Source organism: Chrysemys picta, chromosome 14 (genome assembly GCF_011386835.1).
Source record: "Chrysemys picta bellii isolate R12L10 chromosome 14, ASM1138683v2, whole genome shotgun sequence".
NCBI classification, from domain to species: Eukaryota; Metazoa; Chordata; order Testudines; family Emydidae; genus Chrysemys; species Chrysemys picta.
The window spans coordinates 19,704,082-19,717,157 of NC_088804.1; the positions used below are offsets into that span (position 1 = coordinate 19,704,082).

A 13,076-nucleotide genomic window follows, 5' to 3' on the forward strand; every position below is an offset into this window, starting at 1 on the left:
AGGTAAACGGAGACAAACCTAACTATCAAGAGCTGTGGTGAGAAAAGATGAAGGCAGAAGCATCTGTAAAACAACTTATGGCAAGTCCAGCAATATCAGAATCTTGCAAGGTGCAGTTTCAGTGGCTGTCTTGATAACCTAACATCTTTCCGAGGAGGAATCAGAAAAAAACAGAAAAAAAAAATTCTTACGGATAAAGAAACAAAACCTATAATGGGAACATTTTTAAGTTGTAGCCCTTCAAAAAGTTGCATCAGTGTGTAGAAATAAATAAAACTACCAGAGGTAGAGATTGGGAGTTGCTTTGGTTCCTACTAAAATGGGGTACTCATGATACAAGAAGGGTGAAATGGGCAATGTAGGCCTCATGAGATTTTCAAGGTTCAAATGTAGAATCAGCTTTGTTGGGCACAGGTCTCGATTCAGCAAAGCATTTAAACATATGCTTAAGTCCCATGGAATTGGAGCTTAATCGCTAAAGGGTTGGACAAGAGCATGGGTAAGTAGGAAGAAATTACAGTTCCAAACAGTATCATAACTTTTTCACAGCTATCACCCTTCCCTCCCTTATCCCTTGTAACTGTAACAATTTTTAAATATGGCAAATCGAGTTAATTAAATTCAACACAGCTGTTTAACCAGTGGATTAAATTCTAACTTAAAATGTGCATGCATTTATTTACATAATTTGATATGCTAACATGAAAGACAGCTTAAATTTACAGCCTGAATTTAACGGGTACATGGATATCAATTTTCCCTTTACATCTGTAACAGCTTTCCTTGGAGAAAATTAGACTGTCTATAACCCTGTGCTACAAAGTGCCATTGCTATAGGTGGGCACTACCCAATTTTATTATTGCATTAATCTGACAGACTCAAGACCCACAATAGTGACAAGTAATGCTAGTTTTGCAAGAGGTTAATAAATACCATACAAAGGCAGATCTGTATGAGGACATTAGAGAGACTAAATACAATGTGACAGGTGGAATAACAGCTTCATAATATGATAACCATGTGTCTGAATATCTTTTACTGAAATTCCTGATCATTTATGAATCTAAATTGTTTCCAAGTTTCAATATTCAAAAATTAGTGACTGGTACAATTAATTATTAACAACAAAACCTTGAACATTTAATATGTTTTGAACTACTTATGTCTGCCACATAAGTATAATTTCCTTTGCTGTGCAAAAGCATAACCAAAGCTTCATTAAGATTCCTTTTTGTGGTGCTGTTTTTCCCCCCCCATCAGCAACAAAGCAGTCCATCCAAATTAAAATTTAAGAAAAGCAGCAGCTTTATAAACGTTGTCCAAACGCTAGAGGTTGATACAGAAAATAGAAAAAAATATGGCAGTCTTCAAAAGAACAAAAACAGGGCCCAAGTGTCATCACCACAAGCCTAGAAAGTCGGCTGACAGCAGCTTCTTCTAAAGACCTCTACTGTAGAAAAACGTATGCTCCCACATATGGGTCTTGTTAGGTTAGGCTAACACACTTTAACACGGACTTTCAACTTGGTTTAGGTCCTGTCCACACTAGTATCAGAATTTTGCTAGCAATAAACTTATTTAAACACAGCTATTGCTAGAGGGATTTTAACAGATTCCCTCATCAATGCACATAGAAATTACGCTAGTTGAACTATAATATATGGTACTAAACTTTAAAAAAAAATGGATAATTTTTTTAAAAAATGTTTCTACTATATCTTCAGTTCTCTTTTTAATACGGAAGTTTGCATCAGATGAAAGCAACAAACTTTTACATATGGAGTAGATGTGTGGTAAAAGTTAAGGACAGATGGAGGATGTCTGATAAAGCAGTTCTGTTTTTGTACTAAAATGTTGACTTTATTTTGAGAATGCAGAACAGTAGCGGCTACTCATAGTCTAATGAAAAAAAGAATTCACATGAACTCCAGCTGCAAGCATGTGATCAGTCTTTAAATTGTAAAAGCTGGGTGTTTCCAGATTACCGTATTTGTACATCACATGGAACTGCACACCCATCGAAACACCACCCCATGACACAATGCTTTTCCTGTTGAATAGATCATTCAGTATACACCTTCCTCCCACCTAGAAGATCAGTGGCAAAATATATTGATTGCTATTTTTGGTAGCCCTTGCTTGCAAACAAAACACAAGAAAATGATGTTAAATCAAATCTATTTATAAGCTTTTATTCACTAGGAGTAGGAGAGGTAACAAGCACTAACCGTACCCCTACATATTGCTCCAATGTTAATGGAAAGTCCTCTTTAATGGTGCAGAAAGGAGCCATTAGATGGCATCAAGGCCTGATTCGTAACAAATGACTCACAGACATACTCTCAGAGAACCTTATGTCTTTTTGCACCGGCATTATCCCATGTACTTTATATTTCAAAGAAAAGCAGTCTCCCTCTCTCCTACCACCCCTTCGTTTCTTTTCTCCCCTCCTTTTACCTCCACATTTCTGTCTGATAGTATTCATTTTTTTATGATATTAAAGAATCTTTGAGACAATTTGCAAGAAAACGTTATATGGTACCATTTTATTTTGTGTCTCCCCAATTCTTTAATTGGATCCTAATGGACTCAGCCCTTTCCTGGCGCACAGCCCACTGAAGGCACCACACAGGTGCAGGGGTTCACTTGTGAAGCTTCTATTGTGGAACCAGGGCTTACTTATATAATGGACTTTGTAGAAACAATTTGTGCATGCAGAAAAACTTACATTTTTAATAGATGCAAACCCTACACTGAAACACAAAACAGCTATTAAAACTCAATAAAAGCCAGGAAAATTCAAAGGCAAAATTACAAACATATCAGTCTTAATTCATCCTGTTGCGTACAAGCATTCCCGCACATCCTGAGCCTAACATTACACACACAATCCTGCAAGAGTAGTTAGAAGAGTTAAGAAGGGAGGGATAAATCTGGCTACTGACTAAGCAAGTACAACTTAAACTCAATGTAATTGGCACAGAAGGATATATTTGGTCCTTAAGTTCTGTATTTCCTTGTTCACTGAAGAATTATCTGAATCTCTTGCTAATACCTCAAAGATAACTTGTTCTTTCCTGATGCAATACACTGGTAGACAAAGAATTTTCAGTCAATTTATTTAAAAAAATATTTATAGTTAGGCATTTATATCTGCACAGAAAGCTTTATTTCAAAACAAGCATTTATAAGGATAGTATTTTAAGCCCTTATAAAAATATTGATGATCTGAACATTTTAGCATAAAATTATGTTACATGCCATTATTATACAACACCAGTACTTATGTTTTAAAATGGATGAGATGGGAAGTCTAAAATAAAACTGGTAAAACTATGAAGAACTATTGGTAAGTAACGAAAGTTACTAATGTCTTCACTTTAAATAATTATCTAAGCAGAGCACTCATCTTGAAACCTAGCAGGCAGGCAGAAGTCCTACCACCTATTCTCTGTTGAAAAGCATGTTCATTAGCATAGATGCATGCTTCTTTAAGAAATGTTGGACACCCTCTACTGGCTCCAGTTTGAATAGCAACACATGACAATTTAAATTGTGTATGTAATGTGCAAAGTTTTAACATTCACATGACTAGAAACACTTGAATATTGCAGAGCTTTGTATTGATAAGGAGAAAAGTTTTCTCCATCTTCCATCAATGCCTGAGAGATTCTGCAATATGGACAGATGCTAAAAGGTCAGATTTTATCAAACTGTCACAGAAAAAACACTTGTCTGTTGCAACCTAAAAACCTGCATCTCTGTGTATAAATCATCTACGGCTCCCTCTTTTCACTGAGTGCTGGATCCACATGTGGCTCCTTCTCCAAGAGAAGGTTTAAAAGAGCCCCTTTAAAGTCAGAAATTCAAATACCATCAAATATGCACTCTTGAAAGCATATCCATAATAGTTACTTGTCAATTAACTCCTGTGGAGACTTGTATATTTTCTATTTAATGTGCTGCTCCAATGATGTATATAATGAACAAAGTAGTTGTGTTCATCTTTAAAGGTCATGCAAATGATGTCGGCAAACAGCATAAGTGTCAGTCAGACCATTTTACATGCTTTCTAAAAAGAAATAGAACTCAGTTTGCTTCACAGCAATTACTGCACAAACAGTAGGGAAAACAGCCTTGGGGAAAGGAGGTGCAGTTATTAGTCATCTCCAACAAAAAGTTGTCCACAGATTAAAACACACAGCAGTGCCTTTTAAATATATTCTCTTCTGAATTTCCAGAAGCTGTGTACATTTTCACCAGGAAATACCATTCCAGTACGTTTTTTCACATTTCATCGGAAACAAGTGAAAGGACTAAAATAATGAAAACAGGCAATGCTTCTAAACCAAAGAAAAAATGTAATATCGTCAAAAGTTGTTAAGAAGATAGAAAAGATTCTAGCTCCTCCCAAAAAAGTGTGAAAAATAAGTTCTTTTGGATATGTCAAGCTCAAATGCATCACTGAATAAAGTTTTGTCTTTTGAAAAGGAAGAGTAGAACACTGATGAGTATGAAGATACTACCAACAAGGTATTTTCAATGCCCTCAACATCACTGCAACATAGCTGCGGTAACCCAATTCCAGTCCTTCCATCAGGTCTTCAGCATCAACTTCACTGGACAATGTGTGTGCCTTTTTATGTTTGTGTAAGAAATGGTTACTTACTGTAACTGCTGTTCTTCAAGATGTGATTCAGACATAAAATCCATTTAGATGCGTGCAAACCCAACGCACCAAAGCTGAAGACTTTTGCCTAGCAGTACGGGTGGTGTTCGCACCTCACGGCTGTGGCCCCTCCCCTGACTACAAGAGGCAATGCCTTTAATCCAAAAGCCCATGAAAGGAGACTCCAACGCAGAGGGGATGGAGGGTGAGTTGTGGAATACATGTCTAGATTACATCTCAAAGAACGACAGTTACAATAAGTAACCGTTTCTTCTTCTTCTTCGAGTAGATGCAGACGTATATTCCACGTGAATATATATATAAAATTCCATGAGCAGTACCCCAATCCAGAGCTGGGGCTCACAGTCTACTGAAATAAGGATCGCAGGACCTCCTTCCGGGGCCTGTGTCCGCTCTGGAAGATGTGGTAATAGCATAGTGGTCCGTAAATGTACGTATGAACGACTATGTGACTGTCCTGCAAACAGAAGTATGGAAATTTCACTGATGATCAATCACTATTGATGTTGCTTGTGCTCTCATGGAGTGAGCCCGTACCCACTGAGGAGGCATAGCCAAAGCTATCTCATTATTAATCTAGAGATAGACGGCTTGCCCCTTCATGGGGTCCACATACGACATGAACAGGCAAGGCAAAGCACAAAACTGTTTAGTCCTGTCCAGATAAAAGGTTAGACATCACTTGACATCCAGACTGTGAAGGTGCTGTACTTCCAGAGAGGAGTATGGCTTAGAGAAAAAACACAAGTAAATATATCACCTGATTCAGATGAAACTAAGAGAACACCTTAGATAAAACCTGTGTGTGTGGTCACAGCATTACCTTGTCCTTGGAAAACTGAATGTAAGGCAGCTCATCCATTAGGGCCTGCAACTCTCACTCTTCTTCTGAAGTGATGGCTATCAGGAACGCGATTTTCTGAGACAGAAGGGGCAGTGGACAGGATACAAGGGGCTCGACTGGAGGGCCCATCAGAGCTGCCAAAACCATGTTTAGGTTCCACACGGGAACTGGTTCACAGACCAGAGGATATAAGTGGAAGAGCCCCTTCAGAAATCTCATCACCATGGTACTGGAAAAAAATGACTTCTCTTGAATCAGGAGGTGCAATGCGGATATTGCTGCCAAATGCACTCTCAGAGAACTGAGCGCAAGGCCCGACTTCTGAAGATGTAACAGGTACTCCAAGATGTCCTTGATGGAAGCCTCTGTTGATTGGCCTGTTGGCCAAGGAACACACAGAGAATCTCTTCCATTTCACTAAGTAGGCCATCCTAGTGAAGGACTTCCTACTATTGAGAAGGACTTACAGGACGGCCTCTGAGCAGTGCTCTCTCTCTTCATGTAGCCATGCAGCAGCCATGCTGTGAAGTGCAGGGAGCTGACTGCAGGATGGAGGGCGCGGCTGTGGTCCTGTGTGAGCAGGTCAGGACGGAGAGGAAGCGGTATGGGAAGCTGAGCCGACAGAGCAAGGAAGTCCGAGAACCAGCACTGTTTCGGCCACACTGGAGCAATGAGGATGATCTTGGCCCAATCCGCCTTGAGCTTGAGGATGACCTGCAGAATGATCGGAATGGGGGGGAAAGCATACAGAAACTCCAGCTGACATCTGCAATGGAAAGCATCGGAGAGGGAGCCAGGACCGAGGGCCCCCTCAGTAGCACAATAGGCGACACTTTCTGTTTTGTTATGCGACACATCACCTCCATTTTGGTGCACATAACTTTCATATGGTGGGGCGGAGGGATTCGAAGTGTGGGAGGGGGCTCAGGGCTAGGGCAAAGGGTTGGGGTGCAGGAGGGTGAGGGCTCCGGCTGTGCAGACTCTGGGGTGGGGCCAGGGATGAGGGGTTTCGGGTGCAGACTGCCCAGGGGTTATGGTGGGGAGAGAGAATTCCCCCAGCTCTCTCTCCCTGCAGCAGCACCTGGGCTGTGTGGGGGGGGGGGGGGGGGGGGAAGAAGGGGGGGAAGAGGTGCCTCTCCCCCGCCTGCAGCAGGGCTGGGGGTGGGGCTGCGGCAGAGGCGCCTCTACCTCCAGCTGCGTCAGATCTGGGTCTGGGCTGGGTTGGGGCCATGGGCGAGACGTCTCTCCCCAGCCGCAGCAGGTCTGGGCCGGGGCTGGGGCCGAGGGAGGGCGCCTCTCACCTGGCTGCAGCAGGTCCAGGGCTGGGGGAGAGGCATCTCTCCCCATCACAGGCCTGAGTGCCTGCGCGACGCTTACTAGGCTGCCGCACGGCTGTGCAGCTTAGAGGGAACTTAAGCTCCCCATTGCAAAGACGACCCCGAGAACATTCTCCTTCACTGCTCCTGAATCTGCTGCTTAAACAATTTACAAATTGAACAGCGCTCTGTACGGTGGGCTTTGCCAAGACAAAGCAAGCTTGTGTGAAGGGGTCACTGTTGGGGATCGCCCCTCCACATGAAGGACAGTGTTTAAACCCTGATGAGGGCATCACCAGGGCACATTAAGTATCAACTAACACTATTCTAACTATTCTATTCTACATGCATCCAGTGAAGTGGGCATTCACCCACAAAAGCTTATGCGCCAATACATCTGTTAGTCTTAAAGGTGCCACAGGACTCTCTGTTGCTTATTCTAACTACTAACACTAACCACATACAATAAAGTAGGCTAAGACAAAATGCGAGGTGGTGAGACTACAACCACACAGCTCCAACTCCAGCCCAACTGAGTTGGGGTTGGACAGCACCGCTTCATATAGCCAGGGGAGGGGACACAGCCACGAGTGCCACCCCTCCACAAGTACTTCTAGGCAAAAGTCCCTGCCATGCTGGGCACGCACACCCCTAAGTGGAGTACACATCTCCATCTACTCCAAGAATAAAAATGTTTATGAAGTAAATCACATGACGTTCATTTGTCATTTTGTTTAATAAAATCTTTGTGGTCTTTTTAGTAGGGCAAATCAGAGCCACCCTGTAAGAATTGTTATGCCTGTGTAGGAGTTTGTCTACTGCAATTCAGTTCCAGCTTGCACAGAGATGGGAGATGAGAGAGGGCTGAACTTAACAATGAAACAGTATTATGTCTCCCTCCCCCTTTTCCTTTTTAATTCCCTCTTATAATAATGCCGGATGACCACCCCCACAAACTACCACCCTTATGAAAAAGCATTCTGGTATAGCAGGAATAGGACAGATTAAGGAATAACCTTTGTTGAAAATTTGATCTGCCGTTAATTTTGTATTTTCACTCCTTAGGAATGCTCCAAAGCCACTACACCCTTGATATCATTATATCAGAACTGTCTTTTTTTCCATATTGTTTTTGACATATGTTGATCCCAGACAATCACAAACTCCTGAACTCTATCCACTATTCTTAAATTTTGAAAGAGTTCCAGATCTACCCATGATGTTACATACTATATGAGCCCTACTAACAAAGAAAACCAGGAACAGGGATAGATGACAAGCCCAGTCAGCCTTAACACTGAATGTCCTCAATTATTGTTTAATTTCTATCCTGTTGAGTGGGTGTCACACCCATGTTAAACCCTCTCTTAATAAAAAGAACATCAGTGAGAAAATGACAGGAAACCACCACTAGCAGCTAACAGTGTGTGTGGGGGGGCGGGGGGGCGGGGGAGGGAATTACCAGTATGAAACAAAGATAAAATTACCTGTGACCTCGAATGTCAGACTGATCACATACTCCTCCCAAGGCAATCCTATGGAACTCTCGGCCCAGGGTTTTCGCAACAGATCTTCCCACGCTAGTTTTACCGACTCCAGGGGGACCCACAAAACAAAGGATGGGTCCCTTTAGGTTGTTTTTAAGTTGTCTGACAGCTAAATACTCCAAAACTCTCTTCTTCAACTTCTCCATGGCATAATGGTCATTGTCCAGAAGAATTCTAGCAGCACGAATATCCAAACGATCTGTCAAGCACCAAAATAAGGAGATCAGCATAATTTCCCTTTAAAGATTAAAGCATTGTTTCTGAAATACAATTGATAAAATTTGCTTACTATTGTAAACGGCCACATTTCAGACTCTTTTTCTAAGAAAAAACAGTTACTCACCTTTTTTGTAACTTGTTCTTCAACATGTGTTGCTCACATCTATTCCAGTTAGCTGTGCACGCCCTCGGAAACTTTTTCCCTAGCAGTTACCCGTCGGGCTGGCTGTGGAGCCACCTGGAGTGGCGCCGATACGGTGTTCTATATATGACCCTGCCGGCCTGACTCCCATTCAGTTCCTTCTTGCCGGCTACTCCGACAGAGAGGAAGGTCGGGGGGAATGGAATAGATATGAGCAACACATGGCTTGGGACTGTGAGCACCATGTCCAGGTTGTCATGGCCCGGGCGATACATGGACGCCAACCACGTCTGTAGGGGCCTGAGTCTCAGTTTGGTGTGCTGCACCACGTAGGTGCAGGATGCCATATAACCTAGCAACTCAAGACACTGCCTCACTGTGGTAGTGGGGAACCTGCAAAGGTCGGTGATTATGTTGGCAAGGGCCAGACGTTGGGCCTCTGGGAGAAACGCTCTTGCTTGGTTTGCATCCAGGACTGCCCCGATAAACTCTATTGTTCGGGTTGGGGTGAGAACAGACTTGCTGACATTCAACATGATGCCCAAGCGGTCGAACGTATCTGTGACCATCTGCACCTGAGACTGAACTTGCTGGCGAGATCGGCCCCATATGAGCCAGTCATCTAGGTATGGGTAGACGTGATGTCGGCAAAGAAAAGCTGCCACAACCGCCATACATTTGGTGAAGACGCGAGGGGCTGTGCAAAGGTCGAATGGGAGGGCTGTGAACTGATAGTGCATCTTGTTCACCAGGAAACAGAGAAAACGTCTGTGGGACGGGGTGATTGAAATGTGAAAGTAAGCGTCTTTCATATCGAGGGCGGCGTACCAGTCTCCCGGATCCAGCGAGGGAATGATCGTGGCCAAGGAGACCACGCGGAACTTCAAGTTGACAATATGTTTGTTGGGCTCCCTGAGGTCCAGAATGGGCCTTAGGCCTCCTTTTGCCTTGGGGACGAGGAAGTAACGTGAGTAGAAACCTTTGCCCCTGAGCTCCCGAGGCACCTCCTCCACCGCTCCTAGGGCAAGGAGTGCCTGCATCTCTTGAATAAGAAGTTGCTCGTGAGAGAGGTCCCTGAAGAGGGATGAGCAAGGAGGGTGGGAGGGCGGGGTGGAACAGAAGTGAATAGAATATCCCACCTCTACCATGTGGAGGACCCATCAGTCCGATGTAATAAGGGACCAGGCATGGTAGAAACGGGACAGACGGTTCAGAAAGGGAGGACAGCTGACCAGGTTGTGGACTGGTAATCCGTCCTCGTGCGCATCTTCAAAATGGACGCTTAGGGCCCGGGCCGGGGGCTTGGACTGCCCCTGGCCCTGCCCAGGAAGAAGGTATGATGGCCTACGCCGAGAGTATCTGTTCCTCCTGTGGGAGAAGTCCTGTCTGGGTCTGGCAGGGAAGGAGCGCTGTTGGGTGGGCTGAGGCTTGAACGGCTTTCTTTGAGTTGCCAGGGTATGCATGACTAAAGATTTAGTGGTGTGTAGTGAGTCGGTGTGGCTCCCCTCCTGCCCAGAAGAGGGAGCCCACGTGCAGGCACCAGAGTGGGTGGGACCACCACCGCCTGTCCCCGCCCCCCGGAAGTCAAGGGGCGGGACAGGAAGTATAAAGACCGGCCGCCAGACCTCAGTCGGCGGCCAGCCACCGCAGGGAGCAGACGTGTGGCCAGGAGCTCCCGGCCAGGAGACCGTCGAAGACCGAGGCCTGGACCCTAGCTGGCCTGAGCTACCCCGGGCCCGCTACGAGGAGGAGCCGCCGGATCCCGTTCACGCCCGCCACTGGGAGAATCCCTGGGAACCGCACCCCACTAACCCTGAGGGTGAGACTGGACCCGAACCCCTTCGCCCCTGCTGCTATCCAGAGGAGCCGCCTGAGGACCATTGGCCGGACTTCCCGGCAGAGCTACCGGACTTGCCGCCGAGCCCGGGCAGAGAGGAGCCCATGCAGATGGACTGGCCCGATCCCGGCGCGACGAACGAGGTAGGCTTTGAGGAGGATCATGGAAGCAGCCCGGGGGTAGCCGACCCCGGTCCGGCTGTAACAGAGTGTGAGCCTATGTCAGTGTGTTGCGGTCTGGATACCCCACTGACCAGCAGCGGCAGCAACCGCTGTTAGGGCCCCGGGCTGGAACGCAGTGGAGTGGGTGGGCCTGCGTTCCCCCCTGCCACCCTCCGCATGGGTGGCAGGCTTCCCCCTCACCCAACGCTCGGCTACAGAAAGCCTAGGCGTGCCTTACCGGAACTGTTTATCCGCTCAGCCCCTGCAACAAGGGCCGGAGCCTAACTGTGTTTGCCCCGCCCTGATCCAGGGCCTGGGCTTTGAACTATCTGCTCGCTCAGCCCCTGCAACAAGGGCCTGAGCCTAACTGTGTTTGCCCTGCCCTGATCCAGGGCCTGGGCTCTGAACTGTCTGCTCGCTCAGCCCCTGCAACAAGGGCCTGAGCCTAACTGTGTTTGCCCCGCCCTGATCCAGGGTCTGGGCTCTGAACTATTTGCCCACTCAGCCCCTGCAACAAGGGCCTGAGCTAACTGTGTTTGCCCCGCCCTGATCCAGGGCCTGGGCTTTGAACTATTTGCCCGCTCAGCCCCTGCAAACAAGGGTCTGAGCTAACTGTGTTTGCCCCGCCCTGATCCAGGGCCCGGGCTCCTGAACTGCTTGCTCGCTCAGCCCCCTGCAGTCAAGGGCCTGAGCTTTAACTGTGGTTGCTCCGACTCTGCACCAAAGAGCCGGAGTTTCGGGACTAACTGACTGCTTGTTCCCACAGTAGTGAGTCGGTGTGGCTCCCCTCCTGCCCGGAAGGGTCGAGCCCCGGCAAGGACCTACTACATGGTGTTTTGCAAATCTTTTAGGGTACGCAATCTCGAATCAGTTTGCTCGGCGAATAAGCCTTGACCGTCGAATGGAAGATCCTGGATCATCTATTGTACTTCAGGTGGAAGACCCGATGACTGGAGCCAGGCGTTTTGTCGCATGGTGATGCCAGACGCCAGAGTACGTGCTGCTGCATCCACGGCATCGAGGAAGCCTTGGAGAGAACTGCGAGCCACTAGTCTGCCCTCCTCAGCAATGGCCTCCAGCTCCGTGCGTGACTTGGATGGGAGGAGCTCCTGGAACTTTAGGATCACAGACCACGAGTTGTAGTTGTATCTGCTGAGGATCACGAGTTGATTAGCGATCCGAAGGGAAAGGTCACCAGTAGAATAAACCCTCCTCCCAAAGATATCCAGTCATTTACCATCCTTTGATTTAGGGGCGGGCCCCTGTTGACCCTGCCTTTTTTATTTACCGCATCCATCACGAGGGAACATTGGGGCCGGATGGGTAAAGATGTATTCATACCCCTTGGTGGGGACATAGTACTTCCTTTCAACTCCCTTGGCCGTGGGCGGAATGGAGGCCGGAGTTCGCCAAATTGTTTTGGCATTGGATTGAATCGTTTTGTTCATCAGCAAAGCCACCCTGGACCTAAGATGTCCACCATAGGATCTTCATCTTCCACAACCTCCTCCACTTGGAGGTTCATGTTCAGGGCCACTCGCTGGAGAAGCTCCTGTAGGGCTCTGAAGTCCATAGGAGGTGGACCAGATGTGGACGTGCCTGCCACAGCCTCGTCAGGGGAAGACGAGGAAGATGCTACCGGGAGAGCCGGGTCCGAAATAGCCCCCTGGTCTGTTGGGTCTGGGTCTTCCTGAGCACCGGGGGTAACCTTCACAACAGGTGGGTCTGGTTCCAGAATTTGTGCTGGGTCTGGAGGGGGGCGGCTGAGGGTTGCCTCAGGAGGCCGGGTACCTGAGCGTGACGGCGGAGGGATGCCCGGGGATTGGGGGGGGGGGCACCCTGGGCCTGATGTATACCCAAGGGGTCCAGAATTGCCACTGGGGTTGCTGGGCCCGATTGGTGTATGTCGATATGGGGAGCGCTGCCACGAAGACAACAGGTGCCGAGAAGATAGGCCCCGCCTTGAAGGAGAGCGACGATTAAGGGATGACCACGACTGGTACCATGCTGGGGAGCGGTGCCGTGATGGAGACCGGTGCCATGCAGGGGAGCAGTGCCGCGACGGAGACAGGTGTCGCGATGGAGATCGTCGTCGTGTAGGGAACCAGTGCCGCGGTGGGGACCGATCCCGGGATGGAGACCGGTGCCGAGCCGGGGATCTGTGCCGTGCCGGAGAGTGGTGCCATGGTCAGCAACTTGACGAGTCTTGGTGCTGCGATGGGGAGCGGTGCGCAGAGTGATGTCAGTCCAAGAGGTGCTGTGAGGTCTCAGAGCGCGATCTGGACCTCGAGCAGGACCACGACCTGTCAGCCGACGACC

At 47.4% G+C, this 13,076-nt stretch overlaps 1 protein-coding gene across 1 annotated transcript in view; it reads right to left on the bottom strand.

Moving 5' to 3' along the window:
* LONP2 (lon peptidase 2, peroxisomal) overlaps positions 1-13,076 on the bottom strand; it is a 98,157-nt gene that overhangs the window by 62,629 nt on the left and 22,452 nt on the right. The window contains exon 7 of the mRNA XM_005289834.5: positions 8,339-8,597. Coding sequence (XP_005289891.1) covers positions 8,339-8,597 — 259 coding nt within the window. The remainder of the gene's footprint in view (positions 1-8,338; positions 8,598-13,076) is intronic.